Below are 21219 nucleotides of genomic sequence, written 5' to 3' on the forward strand. Positions count from 1 at the left end.
TGTGGGTAGATATCAGTTCTCAGTAGTTAGGAGACATTGGATAGTGGGTAGATGTCAATCCTCAGTAGTCAGTGTCACTACTATATCACATTATACAGAAATATTGATGAGCAAATACAATATCATCACGGTGTGTAAGAAAGCAATCACATATATGAGCATATATTTATTAGCCACGGTTAAAATACAGCCATGTTGACTCGGGTTACAATTTCATTGTTCTTTACAGTGGTATACAGTCCGATCTTCAGAATCCAAATACCTTCTGAAAGCATAGTCACATCATTATCCTATTTCACTCACATTAATCACCAGATTAACTGACACGGATCTCTACCCATATGAAGCAGAGAGTCACAATTTTTGACATGTCTCTTAAATTCGCCGCATTGTATTGACAGGTGTGAATGAATCCGCTTGCGTTTGTCCATTTCTACCTGTAAACGACCTACATGAATATAATCGACCTTCCACTTCCAGATGAGCCACAAGATATGTCATCTTCTGAGGGTATCAAACAATAATGATGATGCGGGTCTAAATTGTGTCTAATTATGTTATCTTTTTCGAAGCCATTGGTGTAGCTTGACATTGTTTATAGTTGCTGGATGAATATACGGTTTTTAGTATACCGTGGACGGGCTGAAGTTAATGTCCTCCAGTTTCAACTCTTAACATCCAAATGACAATCATGCTCATGTATTATACACCAGGTGACAAGGCAATTGTGTTCGGGTATAAAACTACTGATGACAAGGCAATGGTGCTCGGTTATTACACAGCAGGTGACTTGGCCATGGTGCTCAGGTATTACACAACAGGTGATACGGTAATGGCGTTCAGGTACAACACAGCAGATGACAAAGTAATAGTGATCAGGTACAACACAACAGGTGACAAGGTACTGGTGCTCAGGTACAACACAACAGGTGACAAGGTAATGGCGTTCAGGTAAAACACAGCAGATGACAAAGTAATGGTACTCAGGTACAACACAGCAGGTGGCAAGGCACTGGTGCTCAGGTGCAACACAGCAGATGACAAGGTTATGGTGCTCAGGTACAACACAGCAGGTGACAAGGCACTGGTGCTCAGGTGCAACACAGCAGTGACAAGGTTATGGTACTCAGGTACAACACAACAGGTGGCAAGGCACTGGTGCTCAGGTACAACACAACAGGTGGCAAGGTACTGGTGCTCAAGTACAGCACAACAGGTGACAAGGTACTGGTGCTCAGGTACACCTCAACAGGTGACAAGGTACTGGTGCTCAAGTACAGCAAAACAGGTGACAAGGTTATGGTGCTCAGGTACACCTCAACAGGTGACAAGGTACTGGTGCTCAAGTACAGCACAACAGGTGACAAGGTACTGGTGCTCAGGTACAACACAGCAGATGACAAGGTACTGGTGCTCAGGTACACCTCAACAGGTGACAAGGTACTGGTGCTCAAGTACAGCACAACAGGTGACAAGGTACTGGTGCTCAGGTACACCTCAACAGATGACAAGGTACTGGTACTCAGGTACAACACAGCAGGTGACAAGGTACTGGTGCTCAGGTACAACACAACAGGTGACAAGGCACTGGTGCTCAGGTACAACACAACAGGTGACAAGGTACTGGTGCTCAAGTACAACACAACAGGTGACAAGGTACTGGTACTCAGGTACAACACAGCAGGTGACAAGGTACTGGTGCTCAGGTACAACACAACAGGTGACAAGGTACTGGTGCTCAGGTACAGCACAACAGGTGACAAGACATTGTTACATAATCACAAGATACATGTGCTCACGTATTATACAACATGTATAGGTTATAACTCATGTGTTTAGTCGCATCAATCAGGTATTATGCAAATTGATCACTTTGTCAAACAAACAAAACTGACCTCCTCAAAGCAAACACGAGGAAACTGATGAAAGTGTTCAGTGATGCTTCTTGTGGCAAGTGAGAATCAAACACCTACGCACTTTCTATACAAGGTTGATTTATACTAACACGGACATTGTACACCAAATCATCCCAGGCAGTCTGAATACGCAGCAGGTTTCAATTGCATGTTGGTGATGGTGGAAAACTGCATTGCTTGATGGTGTCATACCATACAGTCCCTCCTCCACAGAGCCTTTGAAAGAGACCGTTAACCGTGCACTCGACGTACTTGTCGCAACCTGCGCATGATGGAAATCTCCCGATGCGATCAGCACAGTCGTGCGACACACAGGCATCTGTAACAGTGCATCATCTTTTAGTATTTTCTATCTAAAGTATATAGATTTCTACAATGTTAGAATTTTTAAGTAACATATATAATGAATGTTACATTGAAATCAGACTGAATGAGTGAGAATATGGGTTTGGTTGAGCGCAGCTTATGACCGTGTGTGAACTTGATGTGCTAGGCAAGCGCTGGTGCTGACCGACCATGACACAGAATCAGGGCGTACAGGGACTAGAACCCTCAATCATCGAGGTCGGACGCCTTGTATACACAATGGAAGAGCTTAACTCAGCAGCCTCCTAACATGGTAGGGATGTCATCTGCGGGATGACTCCATGCCCTGCTACATACTTTCCTTCAATGGAAGTCTGCAGACTTGGGTACTGAGACTAATTGTGGTCAAATTTGATATGAACATGCTGAATCCAACGTGTGTGTGTGTGTGTGTGTGTGTGTGTGTGTGTGTGTGTGTGTGTGTGTGTGTGTGTGTGTGTGTGTGTGTGTGTGTGTGGCATGTGTATGTGTGTGTGGCGTGTGTGTGTGGCTTGTGTGTGTATGTGTGTGTGGCATGTGTGCGTATGTATGTGCCTGTCTGTCTGCCTGTCTGTCTGCTTGTATGTGTGGCGTGTGTATGATCATTGCTTACCTGATGAAGTTCCAGTAGGTTGCTCTGTGTTGACTTGCATAGTTGTAGTGGCCACAGTAGTAGTTGCTGCAGTTGTAGTGGTTACTTGGTATGGTTCTGCTGTAGTTGTCACAGTAGTAGGTGCTGCAGTGGTAGTCGTCACAGTAGTAGGTGCTGCAGTGGTAGTTGTCACACTCGTAGTTGCTGCAGTGGTAGTTCGTTTATTAGCAGTGGTCACAGTAGTAGGTGCGGCAGTGGTAGTCACAGTAGTAGGTGCTGCAGTGGTAGTCGTCACAGTAGTAGTTGCTGCAGTGGAAGCCGTCACAGTGGTAGGTGCTGCAGTAACAGTGGTCGCGGTAGTGGGTCTTGCTGTAGTAGTTGTCAGAGTAGTAGGTGCTGCAGGGGTCGTTGTCACAGTAGTAGGTGCTGCAGTGGTAGTTGTCACAGTAGTAGGTGCTGCAGTGGAAGTTGTCACAGTAGTAGGTGCTGCAGTGGTAGTTGTCACAGTAGTAGGTGCTGCAGTGGTAGTCGTCACAGTGGTAGGCCCTGCAGCAGTAGCTCGTTCAGTAGTTGTGGAACCTGTCACTGTGTTAATTGATGTAGTCAGCAGATCAGTTGTCAAAGATGTGGATCCTACAGTAGTTAGTGTAGTGGACGCAGACGCAGTCGCAGACGCAGACGCAGACGCAGACGCAGACGCAGCTGTAGATGCAGACGCAGCTGTAGATGCACCAGTGAGCTGTGATGTAGACTGGACAGTGGATGGCACATCTGTCACTTCTTGATGTGCACAAAAAGACAAAATCCAAATTGTTATCTCTTCAATGGTATGGGTACTTTTGATTTTGCTTGTTTAACAATTTGATCTTGAATGTGCCAAACGTTTATGTTTCAACGAATGACGTATGCCTAATGGGGAGTCATCTAAGCATATACAACTTATACCATCTGGTCCGCGGCCAGTTCCAAACAAACGGAAAGTGTGTTTCACAATATTCAAAAACCTTTCGCAGAGGTTTAGCGTCTCTTTCCATGTGTGTACGGTAACAAATATATCATGGCTAACGTGCAGTGACTGTAAAACACAGTAAAATCATATTATCTGTCTCTAAGACATATGTACACACGCCAAAGCTTAACGCCGCTTTTAGCAATGCTCCAGCAATATCACGTCGGGGGACACCAGAAATGGGCTTCACACATTGTACCCATGTGGGGAATCGAACCCGGGTCTTCGGCGTGACGAGCGAACGCTTCAACCACTTGGCTACCCGACCGCCCCCACTAACCTTGAACTATATATTATGAGGTTGTTCTTTTGCCTAGTTAAGCCAATGTAACCTCTCATGTTGGAAGTATATTGTCGTTGACATAATACCTCAAAATTATACAATTACAAATGGTGTTCAAATTAGAGGTATCAAACAAACAATAACGTACCTCCGATTTGTGTAAAAATAGGTTTGGCTGCTTATGCACCATTGCTTACCTCCATGCAGACACAGGTATCCCGTGACTGCCTTCGTTGGCACACACGTCTCATCTAAAGAACATGGTCGTCCCCTACAGGGGTGGTCAAATTTCTGACAACAAAACATGAATTATTATTAAATATCAAAAGGCATTGTGAATACATTGACGTAAGAAAGAAACTCAAGCTGTCCAACCGAGGCTCACCCTCAACATCGATTGTCTTTGAGTATAACTTTAGTAAATAAAAATTGAACTATTATACTGTCGTGCATAAGTATTCATGTTTCACTGTCCGGGAAGCCTCCGTCAATTAGTTTTAAAATACGTTCTCACAAATCACTAAATAAAAGCTCGACACAGAACGGCAAGCATCAGCAGTCGTCAATACACCATACAAGTTCTCCAAGTAGAATTGATCTGGTGCATCCAATATTCATATTTCAATTATAATGCAACTTTTCTCACAATACAACAGGCGGATCAAACAGATTTGCAGTATTTTAAAATGTCCAGTAGAGCTGTTTTTAGGAGTCAAAGTCATGTCAACACCACAGAGTTCAGCACCAGTCTGAATACCTTATGAAGTAATTTGTGATTGATTTTGCAAGATACACTGGATGTTGCGCCCTGTGACGTCAGCCGAGTGTTCCCTTTCATACGTTGTAACGAAAGATTGGGACTGAATTGTTTCGCTCGTTGGCTTTTTGTGTTTTCACAAAATCAAATCAACGAATTCTTAAAATACTCTATCATACGTGCGTACTCGTATACTCAATGTCTGACACCTGAAACCATTTAATGCAATCTTTTTCCAATATTCCAACGCTTGATACTATTGATACAACTTAGTTTATATATTTTTTCAACTGAATCAGTACCATCCCAGCACAGAAGCTAATCTGTTACGATAAAAAGGCTTATATAACAATGTTTTGGGACACAAACAAGTGATGATAAAAAATAATTGGACAAAACTAGATAATAAAAAGGATAAAAAATATAAGGCCACATACCAGTCCCAGGGGAGCCATGGCGTCCGAGTATACATGATGCCGGCTGACAGAGAAGGAGGCAGGTGAGGTGTTCCTGGTGTCTCTGCTGAGCTGACACAAGCCTGTGACTGTAGCCCAGGTGTAGGCCCTGCACGGAGTGGAGTACCAGCACAGAGACTGACACAGCGTGAAGCTGGGGACGCGAGTCTCTTTGAAAACACCGGACACGAGTTGTCCTGAGATGACCGTGTGTCCATTCCCTTGAACTGCCATTACTAGAATGTACAGAACCACCAGTAACATGTTTATAGCTCAAGTGATATTCTCGAAGAAATATGGCAGTCAGTTAGGATGTTCCCGTGAGTATCAATCAGTGTCGCCAGTGACAATGCATAACATATGACGAAAGCACCTATATACCACGAAGCCATATAATGACTATTGATAATCCTGGAACATAATTAATGTTTGGTTTGTTTGTTCACTCATAACATTAAATTTTAAATTACCTGTTAACTGCTTCAATAAATCCACGAATCTCTGCCTTCTCACTTGAATTATCTTAAGAAAATCAACTGCTTTCAGACAAATTTGGGAGATGGTTCTATAGACCTCCAGCATTGTGGGCAAATGACCTCTGCCCAAACCATGTCAGTTTTGTCTGAGGTATACAAAGGAAATGTTTCTCAGCAGAACAGAGGGATCTACAAGGTTGATATACCTGGATACGGTCAGATAAGTAGGAAGGTGCCGCCTCTATCTGGTGCAGATCGATAAGCACAGGTGTAAAATTGGGCTGGCCGTTTGGTTCTTTACCCAATCCTTGATGCCGTGCTTTGTCCTTGAAATACGTTGTTCTGTCTTAGACGTAATAACATCGTCCACAAGTAACGAAGCGCGGGTACATTTCTGGTCAGCGATTTTGGCAGCAGTAAACATTTTAGCATTATTTGAAAGAAGAGGCGTCTTTTTAATGCTCAGTTTCCATTAGTTGAAGTGTTTAGGTTCTGTATAAATATTACCTCGAAGGCTATAATCCTGAGGGAACCAAACAAATCACAATAATATGATACTCAGTATTTCTTAATGGCCTCATTCAACACTTTGTGAACACCAGTGAATTCACGGTTATGCAACATTCTGGGGCATGGCTTCATGTGCATTGAGATTGTAAAACTCTGGCACATGCTAGAGACATCCTTGAACGATTTGATTATAAGAGTTAATGACTGATCCCTGAATGAAATGTGAAACATGGTGCCCACTCTCCCCCCTGGGTGGGGTAAGGTGAAATGAGGTTCACGTGTGTGTGTGTGTGTGTGTGTGTGTGTGTGTGTGTGTGTGTGTGTGTGTGTGTGTGTGTGTGTGTGTGTGTGTGTGTGTGTGTGTGTGTGTGTGTGTGTGTGTGTGTGTGTGTGTGTGTGTGTGTGTGTGTGTCTGGTGTGTGTCTGGTGTGTGTGTGTGTGTGTCTCTGTGTGTGTGTATTTGCGTGTGTGTGTGATTGAGTGAGAGATAGATAGATAGATAGCGAGAAAGAGAGAGAGAGAGAGAGAGAGAGAGAGAGAGACACAGAGAGAGGGTGAGTGAGAGAAAACTTGTGCTATTCCAGTCTTATGCTGATTACATAGTGCCTACCAGCCCACTGAGATATCATGCTGTAGTTTGACATGTTTACCTCAGACAGAGTATACGGACCAATCCTTGTTTTATCTCCTTTTTTCCGAGCGCCAGGCAGGGTAACAACAAGTAACATAACCTAACATCGATTTGTACGAGGCTACCAGGCGACAGAGCACGTTATACCACCCGCTCCTTTCTTTTAAATATCATTGAAAACAGGTAATGCTTTTAATACCTTGGTCTGCAAGGCCACTATTCCTATTATTAGTTATTTTCAACATTTTGGCCAACCAAACAATATTATTCCTATAATTATAGGCACATGAAAAAACGTATCACAAAATTTATACATTTAGCTTGGACTTCAAGATTTAACTTTTTCCTCTAGTTACAGGCAGATGAATAAATACATCAGTGATTTCCTATATGTATCATCTTCTACAAGAGTATACTCTTCCTATAATTATAAGCCGATGAATACATGCTTCGGGGATTTCCTATATGAACCTTGCTCAGCAAGATTTAACTATTCCTATTGTTATAAGCAGAAGGATAAATACATCAGTAATTTGCTGCATGCACATATAACTACAAGATCGAATGATTCCTGTAAACCAAGTACAAACTATGGCCCGCCAATATATACTGAGTGATGCAGCCTGGACTGTGAACCCGCACTGCACTCATGTTTGGTTCAAAAGAAGTTCATGCTAATGTATTAATGTAACTTACCAATGTGAAGGGAATCAATTTACACGTCAGAGTGCAGTCAGTAGGGGGTATTTTGTCAGGTGTAGGTGAGGCTTAAGAAGTCTTACACAAGGACATCAACTACAGCAAGACTTTCCAGTAATTGAATATTGATTGTGACGAGACTCTCAAGTTGTCAGTTTCTGACATTTGTTCATGCTCAGTGAAGATAGTTGCTTATTTCGTCCCCTAACGTTGGCATATGTGGATTAGTACCGAATCCACCTTAATGAATCTGAATGCACAGTTTGGCACAGACCTTTTTCACCCTTTCGTCATCTTGGATCGAAAACGAGACTTGGGGTGTTCAGTTCCATGCAGAGTGAGTTGCATCTGCTGATTGGGAACAGAGAGTGTGTTGTGATTGGCAATTCCATCATTTCAATAATCACATTGTATCCAAAATGTCGAATGCAGAAGAAATTCGTACTTACTACTGAGGAAAATAATCAATTATTTGTTTAATTTCAATATGTCAATAGATTAATTAAGGTAGCAGTCTTGGTCTGTAGAAAGTTGAGTGTCAAATCTACTAAAGAAAATGACACAAATACTCTTAGCTGGTTCCCGGAAATATGTGTGTGTGTGTGTGTGTGTGTGTGTGTGTGTGTGTGTGTGTGTGTGTGTGTGTGTGTGTGTGTGTGTGTGTGTGTGTGTGTGTGTGTGTGTGTGTGTGTGTTCATCTACATCTAATTAAGTTGTTACCATGGTAACGACGAGAGTTAAACTGTGGTAGCTGGTAGGTATTGTACCACACGACCTTCCAATTGTCGGTGTTCTTTCGCGTCTGTTGAGTAGTGTACATACTCCTATGTGAGACGTGAGAGTTCATCTATATATTTTTCATAAACGTTCAAAAGCCACATAAGAGGACACTGCAGCACTAGCTCTGCTCAGATCCCAACATTAAAGTCATGTCAGGTAGTTGATTAGTTCTTGTATCGGTTAGCCTCATCCCCGCCTGTGTCTGTGTGGCATAAGATGTCACTGACCAAGGTCCAGACATCGGACAAATGCAACAACCACGACATACCTTTATGCAGCCACACGAACCACAATGAGCTTTGCAAAGCATATTTATTTCATTAAGGTAATCACAAATGATAAATCAACAGAAACTCCGGTGCTGCTTGTCATACACAGTGGTTGGAGGTTGCATGGACAAAGACAAAGTTAGTGTTGAGGTTGACGTCAGTTCCGAACTTAAGAGGGTTTGTTAATACAGTATTGAAAGCTGGTCTTCAATAACAAAGGTTAAGGCATTCTGTTAATCAGAGTTTCCCGAATGCATCAGGTCAGGTGTACTTTAAATGGTTTCCGGCATGTGGGGGATTATAACAATTTAGGGTTGGCAGATTTGACAGGCCTTTCCTCCCTCGATTGCTATAGGTCCACAGCTGACAGTATCAGGGTCGTACTGGGTTTGACCCGGACACTGGGTGACGAACATGTTGCCCTTGGTGTCACAATGGATGAATTTAGTGGTGTCAGAGGGGTGGGCGTAGTCACAGGTGTCGCCAGGGGAACAGGGGTTGGTGACATTGTCGAAGGTGTCTGTAACATAAAATACTTGCATATACATCTCTGTAACGTTTTTCCTTGAAACAACACGATCACAACTGAAAGGTTTGGAGACAATAAACAGGCCATTAAATATGTATTCTTCTCTCTGGAAATATGGCAATTAAGTTGATGAGTCATTATGAATCATACATGGAGAGACAAGAACGTTCATTATTAGTATTGTATACAGATTATAATATGAACTGCAGCTAAGGGGGTTTGTATGATCCTTGCACCGTTTGGCTGGTTAGGCTCATCATCAGCTCAGGGTCCTTCGCCCCTCTACACGCAGCCCAGGCAGCGAATGGGACTTCTCATAGGAAGTGCTGCCTAGGATAATGTGAAGACTCCCCAACTCTGCAGCCTTCTGCATTACCCAGTTTGTCAGAAGGGCTGTATTACTGGTAGCAAACCCGGGTACTTTCCCAATGTCAGACAACAAATTGGGAGGTACCAAACCTAATGCACCGAGAACAATGGGGAGTCAGACAACTTGGTACTTGGGATGCAAGCATGACATTTCGAAACCACAAGTATGGCGAAGATGGTAACAAAATGATCGATCACTCCATCATGCCGCTTAAGATACTGTGTTTGTGCCCAAGCTTTGCATCCATTGCACAGTCATTAAATTCATTACATAATCTACATTTCATATTTACCTTTTTTTAGTATTGTTATTTTTTATATCATAATTACTGTGTGACCTACTTGTAGGAGGTTGATTAATGTCTATGCTGTAACTGGCGTTGATACAAGAAGCCACCTGCTGAATGGTCAGACGTGTTCCAATCACAGTAATATAGAGTGGTCTCCCTTTCATGATTTCGTTAAAGTGCATGATACCCGGCCTCCCATCAGTAACACTGAGTCTGACGTCATAGAAGGCGGGTCCAGGACGGGGGGTGTTGTAGGAGGAGTACATTTCTAGGGTACCACACACCACCTTCACAATCTGTGAACACGTTCAAATTAGGTTAGCAGTGATGTTAATGTTTCAAAATTCAAAAGTCTTTGAAATGCATTCAGAAGTGATACAAATAAGGAAGAGAATTTATGGACGTCAACTTTTTTGCAAGGAATACGAAGTCCAAAACGTTCATTTCAACAACGTTGAAAAGTATCAGCACCAAGCCACACCTCTAATCGGACTGTCACATTGTGCAGTGAAACAATGGGAATCAGCACTGAGACTGCAATCAGTATCTGGTGTGTCCACCCCCCACACGGATGACATTCGAGAGGGGCCTGCTGCTGCTCAGACGTCTCATGTTCAATACAGGGATCCTCTGGCAGTCCTGGCGCAGTGTCCATTCCTTCAGGTCTTCAACCGTGAGGCCTCCAGCTCTCACTTGGCGGCCTACGTACTCCCAGAGGTGTTCATATGAGGGTTTGTCATTAGTTTTCGGGGTGGGGGGCACGGGTGGCCCAGTCGTCTAAGGCGCCGCGATTCGCTGTGCAGAGTCGCGTCCCTTGGGCACGCCAGAAACCTATGATTGTGGGTTCGAACCGCAGTTCGCCCCGATTATGTTTCTAGGTTTGTCAGCACCATACCCGTGCTTGTGGGTTTCACCGAAGTGGTAAACGTCTGAGACCTGCATCACTTCGGGCTTCCCTCCCACATTAAGCTGACACGCTGCGGTATAACTGGAATACTGTTAAAAGCGGCGTTAAACCCGACTCACTCACTCACTCATTAACTCATTAGTTTTCGGAATTGGATTTGGAATCAGGTGATACTTGATTAATCCTCGTATGTATATAATATCCACCTCTACATACCACTGCTTTGTTTTCGTCGGGGCTGGTGATGTTATCCTCATTGGTGACAAATGTTTCTTCCACTGTGCCGTTTTCTGGCAGCGGTTTATTAATAGGATGTCCCTCCTCAACAGCAGTTGAAGCTGCAGCCCAAAGTTTTAGCATTGCACAAGGTATGTCCCTAACGTAAAACCAAAATTATATCCATAATCATAAGGAATGTCTACTAAAGACAAAGTCCATTATACGATTTCGTATCACCCCACCCCACCCCCCACCCCCGGCCCCCATGTGCCATCCGTCACAAGCACATGCAAAGGCAAGTCAATTGTTAACCTGAAGAAAACACACCAACATTTCTTACAAAGCACATACCCAGCGACAAGCATTCGATGCCTACCACTTTGAACATTACGATAAAAATGAAACTGAGAGTTAAACTTTTGCTGCTTACACAATACCTACAAGTCTCAAGCGACCTACCTCCACACGAACTGTCTTTCAGTTGGTAGAGCAGACTGTCGATCTCCTTAAATGAATTGAGCATTATCACGTGGGTACAGGAAGGATGAGTAGCCACGCCCCTCAGCTCAGTCTCGTCAGCGTTTCCTATACCGACCGATATCATCGTGATGCCTGCCGCTTTAGCCTTCGTAGCAGGGCTGATGGTCGCTGGTTTGTCGTTGGACTTGCCGTCGGTCAAAAGGATTGCTACACGCTTGGCATTAGCCCGGGCACCTGCTGCTGGGCTCAGCAGGACGTTAAAGGTGTGGAGAATAGCAGCAGCTGTGTTTGTGCCACCGTTACTCTTACTGATTCTGCCGATAGCTTTCAACAAGCTGCTTTTGGTTGTGTGGTCCTGGAACTTGATGTCATCACCAACCTTGGAAGCATATTCTACGACTGCGATCTTGACTGCATCTTTTGATACGTCCAGTTTAGTGACAACGGCTTTAACGAATTCAATCATACGTTGAAAGTCACGCCGTGAGACGCTTCCCGAACCATCAAGAATGAAGGTAAGGTCAAGCTGTGTCCTGCAATCTAGAATGTACATGTTATGATGAATACATATAGTCGGATAGACAGATGGTTGGATTGAGTTGGGTTTAATGCCGCATTTAACAGTATTTCAGTTATATGAATTTGTTTCAGCTTAGTTTGGGAGGCCGACAAGCACGGGCATTGTACTGACGGACATAAAAACATATCTCTCGCACACACACACACGCACGCGCACACACACACGCGCATACACATACATACACGCACACAAACACACACACACACACACATACCAATTCCTTTCATTGCTCTAGCTTTAGTTATGAATCCAGATTGGCTGCCACCAGGTCTCAGCTTCGAGGCCCAGAACGAGGCTTGACTGGCGACGTCACCAGGAGGACTGTTGCTCTGGTTCTCCTTTATGTAGAGGGCAGATGCCAGGCCGGAATATAGAGGCTTTCTCAGGTCAGCCCAGGATGTACTGCGCCAGTCGATGTTGAAGGCTGACTGGACAATACTACACTCAGATGCGATGGATGATGGACAAGTTTTTGTCATCAGGAACTTTGATTTATCGACCTGTAAATATACAAAATGAAAGATGTAATAAATATAGTAATAGTGGTAAATAGTGAACTCAGATGTCCAAATCACAGAACAATTACACTGATCAGCAGGCATTCTGTGAGATATTCTGATGCTACGTTGACAGCGTTTCGCAAACACACAACATATGATCAAGGGCTAATGGTCATAGACTGATAAAGTTCTTTTTAAACACTCGTTTTACTTCTGCACCAGAATGGCATGTCCTTCTATTAAGGATTATTTAGAAGCATGTCTATTTAATTCAATTAAATGAAAAACTCCTATCTGAAACCTTAGCTCTATGCCCAGCATGAAGTTATTCTGTGATGGTGAATACTGCTGAACACCCAGCTCAGCAGTATTCTAGCTGCATATTATCGAGTCTGGACCAAAGAAACCAAAGGTGTCGGTTCGGCTGTCGGGTCACGATGACATGCTATAAACCAAGTCACCTGGTTTCACGGACTGATCCATTTAAGTTTTTCTTACAACAATAGGGTGCTGGGGATCAGTTCTGCCCGGTACAAAGTGCACGTTCTGCTCTTACTTTTTCCTCAGGACATGAAATGTCAGTTATAAAATCTATGTTGGAAGGCAGCTACTGAGTGCATGCATGTATTTGTGTACACATGGCAATGATGGGTTGTCCTACCTGCCAGATTCCTCCGTCATACCCAGACCTGTAGGTTTTAGAGTCTTTGCCATCGTTAGTCTCCACGTAGGCCAGACGTCGCAGGAACAGTCGGTCGTCACCGAGGATGCACTTGGATCTGATCCTGTCTATGACGGCGTTGACAACATAGCTTCCGGAAACTCCGGGATTCAACGTCAAGTCCGCTCCGCCTGCAGTCCCAAGTGCGCCAGGCAGGAACAGTGCCCAAACCAGATACATCTTGTTTACCATTCTGTGAATTGTATTATATGCTAGGCGTTTACATCCTGAGGGACCACGTTCTCTCGTTCAGATAATAATGATAAAAATGTGTGTACTTCTATTTCGCTAGCCTCCCTACACTCGGTGCAGGCTCACAGTGTCCTCCATTTTCATTCTCAGCTCCCTAGGAAGTATACAACACAGGCTGCCTTGTGGGGCGTTTGGTGATAACAGTGACATTACTATCCTATCCTACCCAGTTTTACTGCTGGGTGAACAGAGGCATATATTGACCAAAGTCGCAGTTAACAAAGATACTTATTGCCTTGCTTTGTCATTACTACTACCAAATAATGAAACCACCCCAAACCCAAAGAAGACATGAGGTCAATGACATGTTAGTGGTTAATATATTACACTTTATTATGGTCAAAAACTGCTTTATTGTTTATAACGAGATACGTTTCCCTTCGCTCTTATTGGCTAACCGTGTCATTGTTTCCATTCACGTTATGAATGTAATCTTTTAAACAATGAGGATGACATCATTCGTTTATTGCGTCACGCAAGATTTTTTTGTGACGTCGTTTTAGAGATTTACTCACTGAGTTAATGTTTTCCTTGAGATTTAGCCACATCCCTCAATTTCCCCCAACAAAATACTGTTGTCTACAGTTGCCTAGGAAACAGGAAAATGGGTGAGGTAAAGAACAATCGCTGCGATGTGCCAACTTGTGTCGTCCTACAGTCGCCTTTCCGTAAGTTAGGTAATTCTAGACGAGATCGCATGGTAATTCCAGGACAGCACACGTAATAATAGCATCTTCAGTTACGTTATGTCGATGCCGCTGTATTGATCAATATAGCCGGCTCTATATTAACGGTATCGCTGGTTCTTTATGTCGTGATGTAGTACCGCAGTGTCCTACTGACGTTCATGTCGACCTCTTTTCTTACGTACGTTTTTATGCAAATGGTGTGAGTGGCGGGTGTTACCGGCAGGGCAGGACATGCTTACCCTTTTCGCGGACACCCGTCGCTATAACAGTGATCCATTCATAGGAAATATTTTTCACCACAATCTTGCCTTTTCCACGGGGGAATGGTTTTTATCTGGCGTTCTCGTATAACCCTCTCGTCATACTGTTGTACTGTCATCTTTTACAATCGCACCATCTCGTTATACTGTTGAACTATCATATTCTACAATCGCACCATCACATCACACTGTTGTACTGTCATAGTCTACAATCGTACCATCACATCACACTGTTGTACTGTCATAGTCTACAATCGCGCCATCACATCACACTCTTGTTCTGTCATAGTCTACACTCACGCCCTCACATCACACTCTTGTTCTGTCATAGTCTACACTCGCGCCCTCACATCACACTCTTGTACTGTCATAGTCTACAATCGCGCCCTCACATCACACTCTTGCACTGTCATAGTCTACAATCTCGCCATCTCGTCATATTGTTGTACTGTCATATTCTACAATCACACCCTCACATCACACTCCTGTACTGTCATAGTCTACAATCGCGCCCTCACATCACACTCTTGTACTGTCATAGTCTACACTCGCGCCCTCACATCACACTCTTGTACTGTCATAGTCTACAATCTCGCCATCTCGTCATATTGTTGTACTGTCATATTCTACAATCACACCCTCACATCACACTCCTGTACTGTCATAGTCTACACTCGCGCCCTCACATCACACTCCTGTACTGTCATAGTCTACAATCGCGCCCTCACATCACACTGTTGTACTGTCATAGTCTACAATCACACCCTCACATCACACTCTTGTACTGTCATAGTCTACAATCGCGCCCTCACATCACACTCCTGTACTGTCATATTCTACAATCACACCCTCACATCACACTCCTGTACTGTCATAGTCTACAATCGCGCCCTCACATCACACTGTTGTACTGTCATAGTCTACAATCGCGCCCTCACATCACACTCCTGTACTGTCATAGTCTACAATCGCGCCCTCACATCACACTCCTGTACTGTCATAGTCTACAATCGCGCCCTCACATCACACTGTTGTACTGTCATAGTCTACAATCGCGCCCTCACATCATACTGTTGTTCTGTCATAGTCTACAATCGCGCCCTCACATCATACTCATGTTCTGGCATAGTCATCAATCGCGCCAACTCGTCATACTTTTGTACTGTCATAGTCTACAATCGCGCCAGCTCTTCATATTTTTGTACTGTCATAGTCTACAATCGCGCCCTCACATCACACTCCTGTACTGTCATAGTCTACACTCGCGCCCTCACATCATACTGTTGTTCTGTCATAGTCTACACTCGCGCCCTCACATCACACTCCTGTACTGTCATAGTCTACAATCGCGCCATCACATCACACTCTTGTTCTGTCATAGTCTACACTCACGCCCTCACATCACACTCTTGTTCTGTCATAGTCTTCACTCGCGCCCTCACATCACACTCTTGCACTGTCATAGTCTACAATCACACCCTCACATCACACTCTTGTACTGTCATAGTCTACACTCGCGCCCTCACATCACACTCCTGTACTGTCATAGTCTACAATCACGCCCTCACATCACACTCTTGTACTGTCATAGTCTACAATCACACCCTCACATCACACTCTTGCACTGTCATAGTCTACAATCTCGCCATCTCGTCATATTGTTGTACTGTCATATTCTACAATCACACCCTCACATCACACTCCTGTACTGTCATAGTCTACAATCGCGCCCTCACATCACACTCTTGTACTGTCATAGTCTACACTCGCGCCCTCACATCACACTCTTGTACTGTCATAGTCTACACTCGCGCCCTCACATCACACTCCTGTACTGTCATAGTCTACAATCGCGCCCTCACATCACACTGTTGTACTGTCATAGTCTACAATCACACCCTCACATCACACTCTTGCACTGTCATAGTCTACAATCTCGCCATCTCGTCATATTGTTGTACTCTCATATTCTACAATCACACCCTCACATCACACTCTTGTACTGTCATAGTCTACACTCGCGCCCTCACATCACACTCTTGTACTGTCATAGTCTACAATCGCGCCCTCACATCACACTCTTGTACTGTCATAGTCTACAATCACACCCTCACATCACACTCTTGTACTGTCATAGTCTACACTCGCGCCCTCACATCACACTCCTGTACTGTCATAGTCTACAATCACACCCTCACATCACACTCTTGTACTGTCATATTCTACAATCACACCCTCACATCACACTCCTGTACTGTCATAGTCTACAATCGCGCCCTCACATCACACTGTTGTACTGTCATAGTCTACAATCGCGCCCTCACATCACACTCTTGTACTGTCATAGTCTACAATCGCGCCCTCACATCACACTGTTGTACTGTCATAGTCTACAATCGCGCCCTCACATCATACTGTTGTTCTGTCATAGTCTACAATCGCGCCCTCACATCATACTCATGTTCTGGCATAGTCATCAATCGCGCCAACTCGTCATACTTTTGTACTGCCATAGTCTACAATCGCGCCAGCTCTTCATATTTTTGTACTGTCATAGTCTACAATCGCGCCCTCACATCACACTCCTGTACTGTCATAGTCTACAATCGCGCCCTCACATCACACTCTTGTTCTGTTATAGTCATCAATCGCGCCAGCTCGCCATACTTTTGTACTGTCATAGTCTACAATCGCGCCAGCTCGTCATACTGTTGTACTGTCATCTCTTACAATCGCAACCCCTCTTCATATTTTTGTACTGTCATATTGTAGAATCGCGTGATCTCGCCATACTGTTGTACTGGGGGTGATGGGTAGCCTTGTGGTTAAATTGTTTGCTCGTCACGCCGAAGATTCGGGTACAATGTGTGAAGACCATTTCTGGTGCCATACTGTTGGTTAAACTGTCATATTGTACCATCGCGCCCTCTCGCCATACTGTTGTATGGCCACAATATACAATCGTGCCCCCTTATCATACCGTTTTACTTTCATATTCTACAATCTCGCCCTCTCGTCATACTGTTGTACTGTTATGTTGTACGATCGTATCATCAAGTCATACTGTTTTACTGTCATATTCTACAATCCCCCCCCCCTCCCCCCCCCCCCCCCCCCCCCCTCTCGTCACACTGTTGTACTGACATCCAACAAGAGAGGTTGTACAGTTGGAGTGGTGTAAAGGGTGAAACGAGGTGACAATAACAAACGCGACCCGGCAGGGCTAACACGGTACCAGCACGCTTGTGTGACGGGACCCACCTTGATCTGACAACTATACAACCCCTGATGTTACAGACAAGCCGTGACGAAGTCCTAAAGCACATCCATACCCAGAATATTATGTGAACCGACAGTGAAACACACAAGGGTGTAACCCTCTACTTGTAGAAGAATGTATGCAAAGAGTATACACCATGTGCGATAAGGCTAAAATGAAACAAACGAGAAGTGTTTATTTGATGGTGATGTATTTGATACGGGTATCATTGTTGCGTTTTGGACCTTAAATTTGCAGTGTTTCGGCGACTGTTTTTAGTTTTGAAACATTTTCATAAAGTTTGTAATTTACTTTCTTTTGCCCGGCAGTTTATTTCCCATGACTGAAGTATGACTGAAGTATGACTGAAGTATGATTGAAGTATGACTGAAGTATGACTGACGTATGACTGAAGTATGACTAAAGTGTGATTGAAGTATGACTGAAGTATGACTGAGGTATGACTGAAGCGTTTTTGAAGCATGATGCATGTACGACAAATTGCATTGATAACAGTATAATTGCTGCTTACCTGACTGCACCGGCTCTCAGCTGCACGTCGTGGGTTGTAAACAGTTTGTGTTCTTTATATAAGCTAGTGAGTTACATTAAATTGACATATATGGTCCAAAATTAAATATGACTAATTATGATATATCGTCACGATCTCATCCAGATCCAGCAGATGTCCTCCCAATCATGTTCACGGCGTGGGTTGTGATACACAAAGTCAACCCTTGAGTCTGATGGGTGGGATCCGGTTTCACACTCTCTATTTGGATATATGTGCCAGCTCTGGACATTGTTTGCGGACATGTATGTTCTGGACGCCTCCCTCAGGTTTATGGGTTTATTGGTGTGTGGCATCTGCTGTGGTGCAGTCAGTTCACCGTCGCCTAAACAACCACGTCTCATCTGCTGTCGCGTTTTTATGCCTTTACATTTGTTGAAAAAAATTGTGATTATTCAATTCCCCACAACAATTTAAATTTCAACCCGCAGCGACTTATACAAAGGCCACGCTATATTTTGAGATTGACAGGTTGCTAGGGAGTAATTCCTACCAGGAATCCCTAAGTGGTAGAAGGACCCTCGCAATCGTTAAATAAATACGTTTTTAAATTGTAAATTTATATAAAAAGATCAAAATTGTGATTCATATATTCAGGTTGGCTTATCATACAGCAAGTTATTTAGAAACATTTTTGCACAGTCAGATTTCTTTTTTTTCCTCACATCTTCCTTGAAAAAAAGTAAAATAAACGAAACAGTAAACTGACATATACTTTTTAAGATGTTCATTCACTTTAAACATGGGTGAGGGAACGCAGCTGTAATATTTACATAAATACATTTGGACTAAAAAAGAATAGGGACGGCGATGTAAAACGTTCGCTCGTCACGCCGAAGACCCGGGTTCGAATCCCCACATGGGTACAATGTGTAAAGCCCATTTCTGGTTTCCCCTGCCGTGATATTGCTTAAATATTGCAATAGGCGGCATAAAACCACACTCACTCGCTCACTCATTAAACAATGAATAGGAGTTATGGCTTTGGGGTTTTCTCCCTAATACCTGAGTCCATCTAAAGCCGTACACGTGCCTCGGCAGTGTATTTGTTTACATGTTCATTATAAGCACGTACACGCCTAACACATGGTGCCTAAAGTACTAATGCAGTTTTGGCAATGATCAAACCACCAAGTGTTTGCAGAACCCAGTACCTAACATGCTAGCCGTATGTAAAGTGGTTTATGTTACGTCGTCTAATAAATAATGGTACTGGATATACGATCTTTGACAAGACCACTCGCCGTGCTGTTCCCTGGTGATATACTACATTAATAATGATAACTCTAATATATAATTACCGTAGTTTACTACAGTGCGTGTTGTGTGGGGGGTGGGGGGTGTTAGGGGGTGAGGGGTCGGGAGGGGGGGGGGGGGTGTATTTGTAAGTTCATATCGATAAATCTAATGTATAATTAACGTTGTTGATACAGTACATGTTGTAGGGGAATATTTGTAAATTTATATCGATAACTCTAATGTATAATTACCGTAGTTGACTACAGTACGTGTTGTGGGGGGACATTTGTAAGTTTATTTCGATAACTCTAATGTATAATTACGGTAGTTGACTACAGTTCATGTTGTGGGGGACATTTGTAAGCCTATGTTGATAACTGTAATGTATTATTACCTAATTTTCACAATAAGAATATGGAAGCTATATAATAATTATATTTTTCATTGGGCGAGGTACATAGATATTCATGTATTCAAAAATATATTTTCTCGTGATGCCACGTAAACAGTAATATAAGGAACACTCCGTGTTTAGGTGTTGAGACGTTAATTCATCTAATGACACTTTTAATATTACATCCAATATTTGTTTAGAAGTATCAAGCCCCATATTGACTTTGATTAACCAATCTAATCGTTCTAACCGACCACCCGGTTTAGAAGTGACACAGCTAACCGACGCGCCAGCTGAACAGCGATAGTCGGACGTGTGCACCCATTCGCTGAAGCGGACATAAAATATCCTTTAAATCAGTCAGTATGGATCAACAACTTCTTAATGCCTCTTAAAGAAGTTCTCCTTCAAAACGTTTGGAAATGAAAATCACCGGCCAAACACCAATACAACGTAAGATTGTACGTACTTTTGTAATTTGTTTTAAAATATTCATATGCCAAATAATCATAAACTCCACACTGAAATGCTTTACCATTAACAGGGGTATATAGTTTGTATGTCCTGTCATATCTCGAAATTACAGGAATCTATATAGAATAAACACGATATTAAGCAGATTTTTTGGACATCTGGGAGTAAAATGTTGTTGTTTTTTAAATAACTTAAATAACTTATTTTCTGAAAGAAACTTGGAGGTTGGAGTGTCTATGTTCGTAGTAGCTGGCTGGCTGGTCGATGTTTGGATTAAGCGAGATAACTAAACACTGTCTAAATGGGGATAATATGTCCAAATTTCCAAAAATAGGATTTTGTTACCACTTACGAGATATTGTCCATTGCTATCTCAATGTTTAAAGATAGAGTGCAACTTTGGTGATTCACAATGTCTTCGCGATTTTAAGGCCATCTTAACAACTATATCTTTATATCAGTTTTATTTATTTGTATATTAACCGCTCCCGTGGTCTACTGGTAGAGCGTATGCCCGATAAGCGGAAGCTCCGGGATTCGATCCCCGTCCGCGTCATAACAAAATACGTTAAAAGATTGTACTTGTTGTTAACCTGTCTGCTCGGCATTAAGGGTCTTAAACAAGGACTGGTCGGCTCGGAATCAGTATACTTCTGTGTCTGAGTTGGTTATCATGTTAAACTGCGGTATGGTATCTCGGTGGGCACTATAAAATTGGTATCAGTCTGGACCAGTACAAGCAGCCACACAAACACATGCACAGA

The 21219-nt window shown here is 43.2% G+C and overlaps 2 protein-coding genes across 2 annotated transcripts; both read right to left on the bottom strand.

The window, feature by feature from the left end:
* Positions 1 to 1546: 1546 nt before the first annotated feature.
* LOC139457635 (uncharacterized) lies at positions 1547 to 5621 on the bottom strand. Its single transcript, XM_071238990.1, has 4 exons — positions 5340 to 5621; positions 4343 to 4436; positions 2875 to 3633; positions 1547 to 2235 (listed from the first exon to the last, which is right to left on the bottom strand). Exons 1-4 carry the CDS (start codon positions 5619 to 5621, stop codon positions 2057 to 2059), a joined length of 1314 nt encoding a protein of 437 aa, XP_071095091.1. The 3' UTR covers positions 1547 to 2056.
* Positions 5622 to 9030: 3409 nt separating this feature from the next.
* LOC139457636 (uncharacterized) lies at positions 9031 to 13509 on the bottom strand. Its single transcript, XM_071238991.1, has 6 exons — positions 13258 to 13509; positions 12311 to 12596; positions 11496 to 12056; positions 11034 to 11155; positions 9963 to 10206; positions 9031 to 9242 (listed from the first exon to the last, which is right to left on the bottom strand). Exons 1-6 carry the CDS (start codon positions 13507 to 13509, stop codon positions 9031 to 9033), a joined length of 1677 nt encoding a protein of 558 aa, XP_071095092.1.
* Positions 13510 to 21219: the final 7710 nt, after the last annotated feature.

The sequence above is a fragment of the Haliotis cracherodii genome, unplaced genomic scaffold, assembly GCF_022045235.1.
Source record: "Haliotis cracherodii isolate W230 unplaced genomic scaffold, xgHalCrac1.p SCAF_12, whole genome shotgun sequence".
NCBI classification, from domain to species: domain Eukaryota; kingdom Metazoa; phylum Mollusca; class Gastropoda; order Lepetellida; family Haliotidae; genus Haliotis; species Haliotis cracherodii.